This window comes from Cryptotermes secundus, unplaced genomic scaffold (genome assembly GCF_002891405.2).
Source record: "Cryptotermes secundus unplaced genomic scaffold, Csec_1.0 scaffold3443, whole genome shotgun sequence".
In the NCBI taxonomy this organism is placed as follows: Eukaryota; Metazoa; Arthropoda; class Insecta; order Blattodea; family Kalotermitidae; genus Cryptotermes; species Cryptotermes secundus.
This window is the reverse complement of record NW_019730007.1, coordinates 16,749-34,299: the sequence shown is the minus strand read 5'-3', so window position 1 is coordinate 34,299 and position 17,551 is coordinate 16,749. Positions and strand designations below refer to the sequence as shown.

Genomic DNA, 17,551 nt, shown 5'->3' with positions numbered 1-17,551 from the left:
TTTCCTCTGTCAGGACTACCTTCTTCTAAATCCACATGATTTCATTAGCGCTTTAAATCAATACTCACTTCGGAATTATCGCCGCAGTCCACTACATGTAGGACTTTCTGAACAATCAAATGTTTTCTGTGAGGTCCGTTACAAACTGTCTGCTTATTGAAGAACACAGTGTCGACTGTGGTACAATACACAGGCCACGAAGATGTCACTTATGAACAGTTACATGTTTTCTTATTACTGTCGCCTCATTGAAGAATCCTAAGAATGCAATAATACACATGCTATCAAAATGCCACTTCTAAACAATCACCTTTGCTTAGAGGTTCCCCACGAACTATTGTCAATACCAACAATGGCATAATATACAAGCTATCAGTATGTCAAGAACATGTTTTCTGGGAGGTCCGCCACGAATTCTCTGCCTACCAAATATGTCAAGACCAATTTTACAATAATATACAAGCTATCAAGGTTTTCTGAGAGGTACGTCACGAACTCTGTGCTCACTGAAGATGTCACCACTAGCACTGTCACCAGTAACACGCCTCGAAGACGCTGACATGTTGAAATGTTTCCCGAGAAACAAACGCCAATATCGCTTGTGGCGTGTCGAGTGGCGTGTACGGGCTCTGCCGAGGAACTGAGACTCCGAAGAATTATTCTTGCGGGTTCCTTGATCAATACCGCGTGGTCAATTCTCGCGTGACCCCATCTTGACCAGACTGTTGACCGCAACTTGCGAAATTAACGGCGTCGGCACTTCAGCGCCCTGCTGTTACCATTCCATTCTTAGAATGTTTCTTCTAAGCTCGGTACTTCCAAGTGAAGGGGGCACGCGATAGCGTAGTTGGTAGAGGCACTATGCTACAAGCCGGAAGGTCGCTGTTCGAGTCCCGATGAGATTTTTTTTTTCAGTTGACCTAATCCTTCCAGCCGCACTATGGCCCTGGGGTCGACTCAACCTGTGAGAGAAATGAGTACCAGGAATCTTCCTGGGGATGAAGGACGCCCGGTCAGCGCGTAAGGCTGACAACCTCACCTCCATCTGTGAACCGATTGTCTAGAAAATGTGGGAACCTCAACATCTCACAGCCCTATGGGCCTCCACGGCCTGTTACAAGGAAACCTTTACTTCTACTTTTACTTTATGTCTGAAAAATTCCCTGTCGCAAATAATGTCTTCTGCAGTTGATATAGCGTCGGTGTGTCCCGCATACCTGTACGGTGGGCGAACAGGCTAGTCTTGAGGTCCCAGAAGGGCTCCCTCAGGTAGCGTCTCCAAACCCGTCGGTGAGGGGCAGACCTCTTGTGGCGTGCTTGCTGCGCCCGGTCGCGCTTCTTGAGGACCGCATGCACTGCGACCCCTCTCCGGCGAGACGCTATCGCCCTGGCACAGTGTGAAGACAGAAACGGGTCAGTGGCACTGTCTCTGGCTGTCCGCTTCTTGTTCATTTAACGACGCTCTTAGTAACACAGACTAAGTGTGTTGAATGACTGGAAGACGGCAATGAAGTGGACAGGATGCGGAAGGAATCAGAATATACAGCACTTTAATTTTGCCCGTGGTTCTGTATGGGTGTGAAACTTGGTCCCTATCAGTAAGGAAGGAACATAGACTGAGGGTGTTTGAGAACAGGGTGCTGAGGAGAATATTTGGACCGAAAAGAGATGAAGTGACAGGAGGTTGGAGAAAACTACATAATGAGGAGCTTCATGACTTGTACTCTTCGCCAAGTATAATTAGAAGGATCAAGTCAAGGAGGATTAGGTGGGCAGGGCATGTAGCACAAGTGGGGGCGAAGAGGCATGCATGCAGGATATTGGTGAGAAAGCCAGAAGGAAAAAATCTCTGGAAAACCAAAACGTAGGTGGGTGGACAATATGAAAATGAATCTTATAGAAATAGGATGGGGTGGTGTGGACTGGATTGATCTGACTTGGGATATGGACCAGTGGAGAGCTCTTGTGAACACGGCAATGAGCCCTTGGGTTCCATAAAATGCTGGGAAGTTCTTGAGTAGCTGCACAACTGGCAGCTTTTCAAGAAGGGCTGAGCTCCGTGAAATTATTATAATTATTAAATGTTATTTTCGGCATACGACAACAAAAAACAAACTCCGTGGTTTTAATCCGCAAGCGAACTATACCGACCGAGCGACCGCCGCTCGTCGGCGAAGTTAGTGCCAACTAGTGCATTGCCTGGGAACCTTCAAAGCCCGAAAATCTTTCTGTTCCCCTCAGCCCTTAAATTAGTGCCCTTCACTCCTCCCTTCCCACTTTCTGTCTCTGTCGTTTAGCTTCATAGGGCTAAAACAATTTACAGTTTAAATTTTAACGAAAGTTTCTACCAGTAACAGTTCAACTTCAAGCAGACTGTGGAAAAATATTTCCCACAGTCTGCTTTTACCGGTTCTCACGGTCTCTTTGCTTGTAGATTCTTATATATTTTTTCTTGTACCCTGAAGATGGAGGCGATACGTTCCTCCGAAACGTCGGTTAACACCACATATACACGGTGCCAAATCCCAGGAGACTGCTTTCTTCATAGTCACCGCCGTGAAAGCCTCAAATCTTACATTATAATGATTGTTGTTTGGAGAAAAGGACTTCCGCCAATGAACTGCTTCATAATATTATTGTCGCTTTTCTATCTATCTGGAGCAAGTTAACAAACAAAGAAACTCCGTCGTTTGAGTCCGCAAGCGAACTATACCGACCGAGCGACCGCCGCTTGTCGGCGAAGTTAGTGCCGACTTTAGCAGATAGAGGGTGTCGCCTGGTCAGCGTAACGAATCTCCACGGTCGTTAATTTCAGTTTTCTACACCGGAGCCGCTACTTTTCTGGAGTAAATTAGGCTAGGAAATGTAGTATAACAATTCTGGAGGGTTCGGTGCCTTTTATTTGTATATCTCGGAAACCGTAATACCTACAGAAAATGCATTTCGCATGAAATATGTTTCCCGTTCTTCTCTACAACTTCTATTCGAAACGTTTTCTGCGACGAGAAATATTTAAAGAGCCTGCTGTGTCTTCACCAGCCGTTCCTGGGCAACGGCTTCTAACAGTAGAGATTCTTAAGCTTCATACTCTGAAATCATCTCGTCACAGACTGTCGTACATAACTATCTCTAACCTCGTCCCTTGCTTGTAACATCATGATATCCTCTTCCTCCTACGTGTTATTTTTAAACTGCTACTGTTACTGTTGCCCCTTTTCCTTTACAGGACGGACTGACTTCTGTTTGGGACGTACCCTATTCGAATCTCGGTCGGCGCACCGGAGAATTCTTTTTAAGAATTTTTGTCAGATTTTCAAAGGTAATTCCACTACTACCCCAACTCCTCAATTCACGATGCATAATCACTTTTTTCTCTTCTTTCGGCACTAAATAACTTATGTAGTTGGTACATGTCTTTTATACAGAGCGCAAACTGTTGCTCAGCTTTTAATTGATTATATCATTAGCTGCCAAATGTTACGGAACAGTATCTGTCACCGTGAGGTTATTGCAACGCTATTTGGATCGATAGGTCGAAGATGAGGTGGCTCTCACTACCAGACACTTGGGTGAAGGTCGATTCATTCTTTAGAAAACAAGCTCCGTGGTTAATTTTATTAGAGTGCACAATACCCGCTTTTTTGATGCCAGACCCGTGACACCAGGCGATACTTCGTGCTGGCACGATGACTGGATCTCTCTAACCGATATCACAGTTGGTCAGACACTATACAGGATGATCCTATAGAGACGTGAGCCATTACATAATGTGGGACCAAGTGCGAAACCATGAGAAACCTCATCTAGGGTAGTCGGTGTGCCAGCCAAGACTGGAACTGACTCATTCCCTATCGTTACCACTAGAACAAAATGCTCCGTCTCTGCGTTTCCGAAAGAAAGTGGATGTAGGCGGAAGGATAATATTCAAATGGATCTTAGAGAATGGAGCATGAAAGTGTGGATTGTATTAAACTGGCTCTGGAGTAAAAGCTGGAGTCCAGTGGCAAGCACTATTAACGTTTCTATTCAGTCATAATAACTGGTGATCTGTTCGAGGAATGTGGTATTTAATAAGGCTTTTAGGCCCTGAATACACAATTGTGGAAGTCAGAAGAGAAGGAAGGAAGATAGTGAGAATATGGAGGAGGAAGTGAGAGAAGACTGCAGAGGAAAATGTGAAGCCGTAGAAGCAGGAAGAGAAAGAAGGCGAAAGTATCCGATTCTTTGGTGTTTTATTAATATTGGTTATATTTGTTTGTGTGCCATGTTTTGAATACATGCGTCAGCTAATATAGCTGATGTTGGGGCATCCATGGCTAGGCCATCTGTTTGTAATATTTCTGTTCAAACTGAAAATAATTTTGTTCCACGGCATTATAATCTAAAAAAAATAACTTAATGTTTTACGTTTTACAGCAGCCTCACAACAGAGCAGCAGTTTCAGTCTAAACTCTTAGGCACCCGATGATGGCCACGGCCGAAACATGCAATGTTAAAGAAATAACATGAAGAGACAAAGAGCCTTCGGAGTGTGAATTCAGATTATGGACGGAGCTGCACAGACACGGTGAAGTGTGAGTGCTAAAATTAGAATACACAGTGCAATAGGATATTGCAGTACAGCGTAGGCGTTTGTGCATTTCGCGCGATCACCATGTTACTTTTTCGCTTTATGGATTTGTTGGGCCTCTCGCGTTACAGAAAAGCAGGACATTCCTTTGGCAATGTTGTTTCCACCTCATAAGTTTACATTGCAACCATTTTAATATTATATTTCGAAGGAATAATAATATGAGAATGAGGAAACCTCTAGCTACATAATTTTCACATAGAGTTTCATGAAAATTGGGCTTTGTGTTCAGAAATTATTACTTTACGTCACAGAAACTTTTTGTTTTGTTGCGAAGGGGAGATTTATTTTGGACATCCTGAGGGGGATCAGTCACGGGCGTGACCAAGGTTGTGACGTCAATATGATCTCATTTGTCGAGTTTAACTTGCAGAGACACCTGTCAGGTGTGCGATGGAGCAGAAGTAGGGCAGAAACCAACTGTCTACAGCTCTGTCCCATCAAGGTCTATGGATCTTCTAAGGGGGACGGACAGAAAATTTGCTTAAAGAATATGGTCGTGATTTATGTGTGACTATAGACGGGGTTTGAACTGATGAATGTATTTACTGACCACTTACACACACGACTTGGAACTACAAGCACTCACAGCACTATCGCTTATCTCCACACTTTGCAAATCATTGCACGCTAAGTGTTCTCCAGCCTGCAGTGTCTTCACTGGTCTCTGCTTGGTAACAGTTCTCAGCAATGGAGAGTCTTCAGTTTCTGTGGTCACGCCGTTGCCCGCTGGTTATCACTCCACAACTGAACTATAGCGCCATCTCTTCTCAGCCTCGCTTGCAGAACTCGCTTGTCAGCTCTCAACTGACTACTCCACAGTCGAAGTCACATTGCGACAGACGGTCAGTCAGGAAGTCTTAGTGTCGAGTCCCATCTGGTGCTCATGACCAGATATTTATTACTATTTGAAAGTTGCGGTCTTGTTTTTGTGGGGCGCCCTCTCTGACGAGAGGACGTGTCTGTCTTTTGCATATGCTGCTGGTCCTTGCCAGCGCAGTCTTTCTCGGGTCCGAGTCCCTTGGAACTCGCGACCGTATTTTACTGTCTCAGAATTGAGACTTCCCTTTTCGACCCCTCCGACGAGACGTAAGGTCATGGTGGAGATACTCGACCCCGCCTCCAGCCCCAATTGTCTTCGGTATATCCCCTTTGCACGGACCGAGTATAAAACACCGTTTCCAGCCCTAACTGTATTGTTGCATACGTATTCATTGCTGCGGGAACATGTTTACCAATCCATTGCCTGGAAATTGCCGTTGTTTATTCTCCTATCTCGCCGTAATTGCATAGCAACGGCTGTACACACTACGATATTTTTACGGATCGCTGTAGAGTTGTGGATGTCTGCGTTTCAACACAAATGGCGCCCCGTTTAAAAATAGTTTCAGTGTTTTATATTATTATGGTATATATCCGTATTTTTTCAATTTGTTTTCCCCAATAAAAGTTCGTGGGGTTGGAATCGAAGCTTGGCTTGTCCGTTAGAAATTTTCTTCTGTCTTCCGTTCTGTTCCTTCTGTTGTTTCTCTTCATTGTTCATCCTTTATCTCCTGCTTTCTGAATGTCATCCAGTGATTGAGCACTTCATATATTTTGGAACATTCCGACAAAAATTGTCAGGTGAGATAAAGGTAAAGCGGTACCTATGCCTAATTAAGCATCACACCATGAAGATGTATGGGAGAGTGGGCGTATAGCTCCACGCATTCTTAATCTCGGCACTAGATGAAGGTGGCTGGTCGGGTTTACATTCCAGCTGCTTCACCCCTTCCCCCGGGTAAAGATACCTAGATACGCTTTAAATAAGAGGTTCGGTAGGCCACAGACCTGGTATGGATGCACTGATGAAGAGGGAAAGCCTTATCCCTGCCTAAATGTCACTAAAACAAGTTCTTTAGAGGATCATCCTGTATAATACGTGAAATATTGTAAAACGGGATGGAACCAAGCATGAACGTAACCTACAACGAACAATTCCTAATCGCCTTTCCACAACAAACCTATTTCGTTGACGCTTTCTAAAGCCAAGAACTCTCTGGACTGTTCAGTAGGATACTTAACTGTTCACGTTCGCACGGATCCGCCACCCTGAACGGGTACGAGAAGTAGAAGAGACACAGCGGAGACCGGGGTCGAGGAGGAGACATCTCCGGAGACGACGATGATCCATCCTGCAATCGGATTGGAAACATCCTGTATCAATCATTCATCGAGGAGCTGATGGGTTAAAGAAGGTTACTGCCTTGTTGGGTTTGGTAACGTATAGTCTGGTAAAAATTTACCAACGTTTCGGAGGATCCTCGCACATCCATCCTCAGGGTCAGAGATGGAGAAAGACGGTTACTCCGAGACGTCTTTGTCAAGCTACACGGCGTCACATCATTAAAGACTCTAATCTCCTTCTCTCCTCAGAAATAAAATGGACACTTTTGAAGTTAACATCCTGAAACGGTTAAGATTACCGTATTGTGAGACATGGTGTCGTGTAGTCTTATAGATCCTTATCATTACGAATTACTCAGCAGGACCTGCTGTCTCCACGTTCTTTCTCCGCCTTCCATCTACCCTGAAGATGGAGGTGACAGATTCCACTGAAATATTGGTAGTAGTGGACTACACACTATGACATACCAGAAGACAATATCACTAAGGTCCATCTTAAAACAATAATGAATTCTCGCAGTGGTGAGTGTGTAGGTTACTGTCCTCTGGAATATAATGCCGTTTAGTCTGGTCGGATGTTCTGCCTCCACCTTCTTTATCGAAACGTAAGCCAAGCATCAGAGGTTGACTTGGCGTAATCTTCACCCCTGAAGATGGAGGCAGTACTTTCGTCCGAAACTTCGGTACTCTTCTACCGGGCCACATGACTTCTCATCCCAGAAGATAGGTACCCTTCAGCTTTGAATTTAATCCAGAATCTGGCGACTAACCGGTTTAACATTTTAACAGAATTTGGACATTTTTGGCGTGACTTACCTGCCGTCGGTCTGACAGCATAACAAGCCGTAGTATTAGAATTATCGATTTATTAATGGGAGAGCGTTTTTATCATGAGTTTGCCATTCTTGCATTGCGAAACACTCCGGCTGTTGATTGCAAGCGTGTCCCCTGTGAGAGATGCTGTGGCCGTTTGATGCTTTGCATTCAGGAGACTTTACTCTAGCATTGCCCAAAATACAACTCCCTGAAATAGGAGTCGGGATAGTTACTAAATTATGGGTGAAATCTGGGTTCGATTCCCAGCATAGAAACGAAACCTTTCTCTTCTCCACAGCATCCAGACCGGCTCTGGGGCGCATCCAGCCGCATATACAGTAGGTACAGACTGCTTTCCATCTGGATAAATCGGCCGGAACTTACCTCAATCTAGTTCCGAGGTCAAGAATGCATGGAACTGGTTCTCCACTTTGACTTTATATCTCTAGAAAGAGTAGTTTTGTGTATATCTGAGTAATAGTTGCTATGTATTCTTTGACTGAGCGCTGAAAGGGATGGGCGCCACCACCACTTTATCTACCAGCTATGTGGGCTGCTTCTGTTGCTTTCCCACCACTTCTGGCGACCATCCGCCTCCAGGGCTCATTCAAACAGTATTCCTGCTTCCTGTCCGGAAGGTCCAATATTCGAATCTTAGCCTGTCTGACCGTTACACAGCGTGTACGAAAATATGGATGGTCATGTCTGTCTGTGGGTCTGTCTGCATGTTTCAACTCGAGAACCGTTGGACAGTTTTTAACAAAATTTGATATGAACATTATGCCAATAGAGGCCACCCCAAATTCGTTGTTTCACGTTTTCGTATATATTGTATATATGAGAAAGTTTTGTGGTGTTAAAAATAAAACATATCTAAAGATTTTGTTGGATTTACACGTTTTGAACGCACCTGAATATGAAAAAGTAATTTTTGTTATTCCGTCAAAATGTCTGTTTGTATATAATGTATGTGTGTCCACCTCGCTAGCGCCTGAACAGCCTGACGGATTTGAGTTTGTCACATGTCGATGCCCGGCTAATATGAATGTTCCAGCTCCAAAAATAGGGGCCCTTGAAATGGGCCCCAATACACAATATTGCGTGAGGTACGAAATGGATTTTTATTTAAACCTGTGAAGAAATTTAGTACGAGTATATAAAATTGTCCAAGGTGCACACCGTTCCGCGATTTGCACATGACTTTCAGCCTTGTACGATTATATAAACCTGTGAAGAAATTTAGTACGAGTATATAAAATTGTCCAAGGTGCACACCGTTCCGCGATTTGCACATGACTTTCAGCCTTGTACGATTATATAACAAAATTGCGCAGGCGGAAAGCAGAAGGCATACAAAATCATGAGAATGAACATGTTCGCGGCATAGGACAAGGCGAAGCCAGACATAGAAAATATAAGAGGCTTAAACTTGGCGGTGGTCAAGCTTACAACCGTTATAGTGACTAAGCTGCCGTTGTAGCATAAGATACTTAAGATAACATGACCTGCTCTGCAAAGCCTGAACTGACAGAGGTCTTGTATATAGTGCAAAATTAAGAATTTTCAATAACACGCTGTATGTGCGAATTGCGCACTTGACAAAAGCGAAGCCTGTTCATAAACACAAACCCATTTTCTCGTCAGAGAGGACGTTATATAAGGACTATGACCGCAAGGGTTCAGTTGCAAAAAAAATCTCTGGTCGTGAGTCTCAAGGGTCTTGGCGCCAAGACGAAGCGAATGGCGGTATACCTCAGTAGTGAAGTAACTCTGACTAGCCTTTAAAGAGTTAAAGGTAGGTTCAATGCCTGAGAGGAATTTCGGCGAGGAATCAATAGTTCGTGGGCACTGGAATTCACATCTGCAGTGACTGGTACGGGCTGATGCTAGTGCTGCTGACACAGATCTTGCACACCGTAACTGCTATTCTTACCGCGGCCTTCCACACTACTCAATGCGAGAAAGCATTCGACCCTAGGCCCGGGCACAAGAATCTAGTGTCCTTTACCTCGCTCAGTTTTATAATACGTAATTAGCCCGTACAGGTCATTAACATTATCTGGTATCACTGGAGACCGAGCAGTTGAGTCCTTGTTGAGAATCTGATAGTCGCTCAGCTGCTCAAGAAATAAACGTCCTTTTATGGAACCCGAAGGTTCCTTACTGTTTTCACTACGTGTCCCTGTTCAGAGCCGGATTAATCCAATCCTCTCACTCCCCACCCAGTTTACACAGAGTAATTAGACTGAAATACCATGGCGAGATGTTAAGTAACTTGCTCCATGGAGCTGAGTCATATTGAGAAGCTTATAGTAGCTTAACTACTCAAGATATTCGAAAGCACAATAGCCCACCACTAGTTCCTACCCAGCACCAGATTAATCCAATCCAATTTCGCGTCATATTTCTTTCAGATTCAATTTTTTGCCTACTCCCATTATTTTGAAAAATTAAACGAGGCTTATGAGACACCTTGTTGTCTGTCTGTATATCCCCCCCCCCACCAATTCTAAGGCTTATGAGATCACATTGCTGTCCGTGTGTCTGTGTGCCTGTCCAGCCCCCTAATTCTTTCGTTTTCTATGCGGTCCTTGTATCAAAGGAAAGTAGGCTGTTAGTTCTTCCCAGAACTTTTTGCAATATTGTCGTCTGAACCGACTCTTCCAATTTATATCTTCCATTCAGGAGTTTCGACTAAGATTTTGTATGCATTTCTCAGCCCTTGCATGCGTACTACATGCCTCACCAGTCTTATCCTCCACTGTCTGACTAACCTAATAATGCTTGTTGAAGGGTGCAGGTTACGAAGCGTCTCACTGACCCAAATTTGGCTTATTCTTACACTTTTTGATGACGTTCATATACAAGGGTCAGCACGTGACGCACGACATCACATGAACTGCTGTCATATTGTCGGATATGCGAGGGTTCGATTCCCGGCAGAGGGTAGAGATTCGTGTCTTCTCCACAGTGTCCAGACATATTCTGAAACCCACCCAGCCTCCTATCCGTTGGATACTTGTCCTGCTTTCGATTAAAGTGACCCTTATCTCCATCTCGTGCCAAGGTTAAGAACGCACGGAGCTAAACCCCCGCTTGGTGCTTAATTAGGTACAGGGGCAAATATACCCTTATCTTTTACGTATACTGAATGTTATAGTTGTATGTGTGTTGCGCATCCAGGAGTCCCCAGGTTCATATCTTAGTCCTGAGAACAGTTCTGGGTGGTTTTCTCCAGTCCCTCCAGGCAACATTCAGGTCTGTACTTCTAATTAAGGCCGATCACTGTGACTGCGCGGTCTAATGCATGAACTGTCTTCGCTCGCTCGAACCCTAGGATCGTGGGTTCTAATCCCACTCAAGGCATGTATGTCTGTATGTATGTTGTGCTGTGTTGGTAGGTAGCGGCCTTGCGATGGGCTGATCCCCCATCAAAGGAGTCATACCGACTGTGTAAAAAAGATTACGAAACTGAAGAAGAGTCCAGGGCCCAACAGACGGCTGTAGAGCCATTGGTGAATGAATGAACTTCTAGCTTCCTTCTACATCCTTTCCAATTCACCCTTCACCAATCATCTTACTGTTCCATGTTGCATATTCTCAGATACTGAAAACGTCGTTAAATATCTCCTATATGTACAGTAGGGGGCACGCGGTAGTGTAGTTGGTTGAGGCACTATGCTACAAGCCGGAAGGTCGCGGGATCGATTCCCGATGAGGTCACTCGATGTTTTCATGTGACCTAATCCTTCCAGCCGCACTATGGACCTGGGGTCGACTCAGCCCCTATAAGAAATGAGTACCAGGAATCTTCCTGGGGGTAAAGGGCTGCCGGCGCTTAAGAGTGAGAACCTTACCGCCATCTGTAAACCGATTGTCTAAAAAATGTGGGAGCCTCAACCTCTCACATCCCTGTGCGCCCTCTTTTTGTTCTACGTTCCATTTTCCCTCACGAACACTCAGCGCGTTGCCCTCCAATAAGGGAATTGTTACGCAGTTAGGCTGTTATTCCCCACTCCTCATTTGGACACGCGTGCGTCCCGCGGCCCTGAGCCGAGTCACAGATATTGAGAAAGTAGGCTGACATGTGAGTGGCCATGCCGGTTTTATGTAGGTCTCATGTTTGTTTCGCACTGACCTCGTGTGTGTGGACATGGAGTTCGGTAAGTAAACAGAAACATCGAACTCTACGTGTTAGCGATAATATTAACAGGACATGGTCCAGTGGGACGTGGAGTGCTCTTGCTAGACAGGGAAATCTGAGGATGTTCTCCAATACGGCGACATTTGACTCTATGCATCTGTGTAGCACGAAGAATTTCGATTTCTACCTCACACCGTGTCTGTGTCAGGGAAATACTCGCTGTTACTTGTGAGAATCATATGAAAACATAAACCTTCTTTCTAAGTGCAGAGGTTTTGAGTGATGAAGCCGGTGGATGTGCAGTTAACTCTGTGCTACGGAGAATTAGTATTGTCGGTGGTCTCTTGGAGGTGAGGGAAATAACTGTTGGTTATTAGACGTGTGCACTGGTCGAACTGCTAGCTTTACTGCTAACTTTGGACGCAAAACGTCATGATGGAGGGTGGAGGGGGGCATATCGGACGTTCGGAACAACCGCGTAGGCGTTTCCGACAGTCGAAAGTTCTTGGGTGTGGTACCTGCTCGCCCCCTCCAAGATCAAAGATTCATTCATTTCCTTGTAATTAGAAAGAATCGCCATCCAGGGCACACGCCCCTTTGCTCTGCCTTTTTTAGCTGACTCGTGGATAATTCGTGTCTTGCCCCTCTGCACTATGTTTGCTGTAATGTTACGTAACCGAATTTTGCCTATATGTCTAATGCTGGGATGAGTATCAATTATGTACTCTTTTTTTCCTTGGCACTACAGCCCCAGTGGGCCTAGGCCTACCTCCATGAACTTCTCCGTTCACTCCGGTTTTTCTAGATCTTACACATTCGGTAGGACTCCTTCGGCGGGTGATCAGCTCGTCGCAAGGCCTCTACCTGTACACAAACACAGAAAAACGCACACAAACATCCATGCCCTGAGTGGGATTCGAACCCACGATCCCGGCTTCCGAGCGAGCGAAGACAGTGCATGCCTTAGACCGCTGGGCTACCGTGACCGGCATCAATTATGTATGCGAAATGAAATGTCAAAGCTGCGACCTTGTGGTTATGGATGTCAGGTTTGGTTACATATGCAAAACTTACTAACAAACCCCATGGAAATGTTCAGTACATTATTATCCTTCTGAGCGGTAGCGTAGTTGGTTGAGGCACTATGCTAGAAGCCGGAAGGTCGCGGGTTCAAGTCCCGATGAGTTCATTGGATTTTTTCAATTGACCTAATCCTTCCAGCCGCACTATGGCCCTGGCGTCGACTCAGACTCTAACAGAAATGAGTACCAGGAATTAATTAAATAATTTTCCTGGGGAGTAAAGCGCGGCCGGCGCGTAAGGCTGACAACCTTACCGCCATCTTTGAGCCGATTGCCTAGAAAATGAGGGAGCCTCGACGTCTCACAACCCTATGGGCCTGCAGAGCCTGTTACAGGGATAGCTTTACTTTTACTTTTTTGTTTTTACATTTACAGTCCATATTGTCACGTATCCGGGGTTTGCGTGACTAATAAGACGGGGTTTGGATATGATGACCGGAAACAGAATAAACACACACAGACATCCATGCCTCGAGTGGGATTCGAACACATGATCCCAGCGTTCGCGCGGGTGAAGACAGTTCATGCCTTAGACCACGCGGCCTCTCGGATCAGCTTATGGGAGATTCAGTAACATAAATCGAATGTGAATCATTCATGAATACTTTTGGGCCTGGTTCACATTGGTGACGGCTGCATGAAGCTGCCTTTCTCGTCACGGTCAGCCGTCGCAGCGCGCGTCCACACCTCGGTTGCTTTTCTATGTCTGCAGCTCATCTTGCATGAGAACAAGAAACGAAGAGAATGTTTGGACATAAGAGTGATGAACCAAATGGACTAACTAGCTCGGAGGAGATGAGTCCTTTTTGAGAAGCGAACAGGCTGTGGGATTTGAGGTTCTCACAGCGGTGGTTATGAGGTGTTCTGGCTTATGTAATCCATTTAAAGTCAACCTTTTGAGGTTCTCGCAGCGGTGGTTGCCAGGAGTTCTGGCTTCTGAAAAATAGTGCCATAGGGGGTACCCAAAAGAAACCGAACTTTTTTTTTTTAAACTTATTTATTCAAATTTTAAGCACAAACCTTCAATCCCCTACAAAGTACTCTCCACTTGCACTAATACACTTGTCTAGTCTTTTATTCCATTTTTCAAATCATTGTCTAAATTCATCTTTTGAGATGCTTGACAGCGCCTCCGTCGTTTTTTCTTTTCATGTCTCTTTTCATTCGAGGAAACAAAAAAAAGTCGCATGGGGCAAGGTCGGGTGAGTATGGAGGGTGAGGAACAGGGGTCATACCATTTTTGGTCAAGAATTGTCGTACAGACAGGGCTGTGTGAGCAGGGACATTGTCATCATGGGAAAACCAGTCACCCGACTGCCACAAATCTGGCCGCTGAACTCCAAGTCACTCCCGACAGCTCCACAATTTCTTCAATGGTCCGTCGTCGATCTTCCTTGATGATTTCACGAATTTTTTCAACATTTTCATGTGTTCGGGCCGTGGAAGGACGACCAGAACGAGGTTTGTCATCAATTGACATTTCACCATTTTTGAAACGGGAAAACCACTCAAACACTTGAGTTTTCCCCATAGCATCGTCCTTGTACGCCGTTTTTAACATTTCAAGAGTTTCTGTTCCACTTTTCCCGAGCAAAAAGCAGAATTTCACCGCTGCACGCTGTTCACGAAAATCAGCCATTGCAAAAACGACGATCACACAAAACAGTTGTCACTATAAACTCTGCCGAAACTAGTCCTTACCTTCTGAAGCAACGGTAGTCGGCTTATCGACTCAGGAATATTAGCTCTATGCGCTCATAGCGGCAAAACGCGGTACTACAAAAGCTCTGCCCACAAAAAAATTAGTTCGGTTTCTTTTGGGTACCCCATCGTATAATCCGTTGAAAGTCAACCTTTTGAGGATGTCACAGCGGTGGTTGCCAGGAGTTCTGGCTTCTGAAATATAGTGCCATGTAATCCATTGAAAGTCAACCGACATTCTGGAGGAACAGCTCGCCTCCATCGTTCAAGGTCGAAGAATAATTGAAGCAAGAAACTCGCGTGAAGTACATAGCAACCAAATTCACTTTCAACGAACTACACGTCGTTATATACCAGAAGATATGTACAACTCTTCAAGCCAACAGGTATTCAGCGACCCAAGAAATTCCCAGCATTTTATGGAATCCGAAATCTCATTTTTGTCTTCACAAGAGCCCGTCACTGGCCTGTATCCTGAGCCAGAGGAATCAAGTCCACACTCTAGTTCTATTTCTCTAAGGTCCACTTTAGTATTATCCTCCTGTCTACGTTATGGTTTTCCTAGTTGTATCTTGTCTTCAGGTTTTTCCCACCAAAACCTGTACATTTCATTTCTCTCATATGAGGTAACGGTAAAGTTGTCCATGTTCGAATAATTAAGTACTATGCCATGAAGACGTATATCAGCTTCATAATAATTCCACGGGGCAGAACCCATTTTTAGATGTTAATAGCTATTCAGGAAATTGCCCGTTTTTTAAGAATCCAAAGAGAGCCTACCATTGGTCCCTATCCTGGACAGTCTGGTCCAGTCAACACCTCCAGTCCTATTTCTGTAATCCTGTTCTTGCGATATTTGACTGAAGTCGAATAAGCATCCCTTGCAATATTCAACCTCATATAGTCCACACGAAGAAATAATCATCTCTTCTGTTGCGTCATTTGTCTTAATTCAGTGGGCTATGAAAGTGTATTTTTGTTGTCTTATTTTTCTTCAACAGGTCACGGTAGCCGAGCGGTCTAACTGAACTGTCTTCACTCGCCCCGAAGGCGGAATCATGGGTTCGAATCCCACACAATGCATGGATATTTGGTATGTATATGTATTTATTCTGTGTTTGTGTTGTCCTGTGTTTAGGCAGAGGCCTTACGACGAGCTGATCACCCGTCCAAGGAGTCCTGCCGTCTGTAAAATGATCATAACGAAAAAGAAAACACCTCGACACCGTAAGGTATAAGAGGAATGATTTAGTAAGTAAAGTATTTTTCTTAATATTTTTACATTAAAATTGCATTATTTTAGAAAAACGGTGAGAAAATAGTACACGGCGAAAGGGTTAAGGTGCTCTTTAATATTGTCATACCCTGTGCACTTAGGTCTTCCAAGCGTGTTCTTCCTTTCATGTTCCTTTTATTGAATATCTGTATTGCTACTGTGAGCGTCACGCTTTTTTCTTGATCAAATGGCACGTAACAAACACTTGGTGAATATCCCACAACTGAGCTGTAGCGCCAGTTGTCTTCAAGAGAATTTTTCGGCAGGGACCACGCAGAAAACAGCCCCTCTGTTGTTGTAGAGGTGCGTTTATCGCGCCGTTACATAAGAACGACCGCTGCGCGGACCACATAGAAAACACCGCTATCTGCTGTCGCGTGAGTGTATGTTGCCGGCCTTACCTAACAACGACCACTGTTTACAAGGTCAGTGCTTAGGAACGGGTCTGTGCGCTACAGACAGTAGTGTTAGGACAAAGAAATCAGGTTTAATTTTTAGCGTATTTCCCTTATTTTAAAAGGAAAGACAAAATTGTGGCATCATTTTGTGGTTTATTTTACGATGCGGTTGCTGTCTACACTTCGTAGCGTCGAATGGTAGGATGACCGCTGGATGATAATTGGCAAGGAAACGGTCTTGGAGTTACAGGCTTACTCTCCCGGAGCGACTTAGATAACCCACGGAAATCCTCACGTGAGGTAAGCCTGCGTCTCAGACGAGATTTGAACCGAGCACCTCCCGAACACAAATCAAAGGCGTTACCAGTATACAGACGCGCTCGATGGCCTCATTAAGCGCGTGAGAATATTCTGCATATCAATTTTTAATGAATCGACAGGTCTTCAGTAAATTTGGTGCTAGCATTACGATATTAGAAACTTTTTTAATTTTTAATTTCTCACTGTCAGTCGGGATTATATTACTGAGTAATATAATCCCGACTTGCGATTTCTCGGTCGTCCAGCCCGTACCTTCGTCACTACACTGACTGAGTTATCCTGGTTCCTAATGGAACGTTAGACCTGTTAATGGATATCATGTCCAGAAATGGATCAGCATCCCCGAAATCTTATCCTGTGTATATAATTTCTCTACTTTCCCTGAACTGCAGAAGGAATCTGTTCTTATTAAGAATTATTTGCTGTATTTCATGAACGGGTATGGGAGAGTGCATCATTAAACAATATAAACAATGCTCACTGTTTTCCTCGGACCCGTGGAATGAGTTCATCTTACCTTTGAGTCACGTCTAATTAACATCCTTGACACACAGTGCTCACCTAGCGAGCTTGCTGTAAAAAAATGAATATCGCAACGCGCAGCGGATCGCCTCCTGTTATGGGCACGACAAATGACAGACTGAGACAACAGGAATCTCGCCGGAGCGGAATGCACGCAGGTCTCGGCGTGTCACGTGAGTGATGGGTCGATGAATATCAGCGTGAAAGAAAAATGAACACACCTATGCCGCAGTATGCAGTAATGTTGCAAGAAAACATCTTATCTCTGTGTTATAATCAGCCTGAAAGGTCTCTTTAACGTAATTAATATTTCGTGGTATGTTCATAAGCGTTATGTCATTAGTTTAAATTTTTGTTTTTAAAATATGAAATGCAAACGCGAAACAGGTTAGTTGCACGTGTGTCTAGTGGGAGCGTTGGCTTCACAGAGTTCCAAAAATTTGCCGATAAAAAACTTGTGGATTAATTGTAATATTAAAACGACACATTACATTA

General features: G+C 44.5%; 1 protein-coding gene across 1 annotated transcript in view; it reads right to left on the bottom strand.

The window, feature by feature from the left end:
- LOC111865954 overlaps positions 1 to 17,163 on the bottom strand; it is a 42,056-nt gene extending 24,893 nt beyond the window's left edge. Inside the window, exons 1-3 of the mRNA XM_023854396.2 lie at positions 17,052 to 17,163; positions 6,695 to 6,804; positions 1,218 to 1,387 (exon numbers count right to left, since the gene is read on the bottom strand). Coding sequence (XP_023710164.2) covers positions 1,218 to 1,387; positions 6,695 to 6,804; positions 17,052 to 17,075 — 304 coding nt within the window. The 5' untranslated portion in view covers positions 17,076 to 17,163. The remainder of the gene's footprint in view (positions 1 to 1,217; positions 1,388 to 6,694; positions 6,805 to 17,051) is intronic.
- Positions 17,164 to 17,551: the final 388 nt, after the last annotated feature.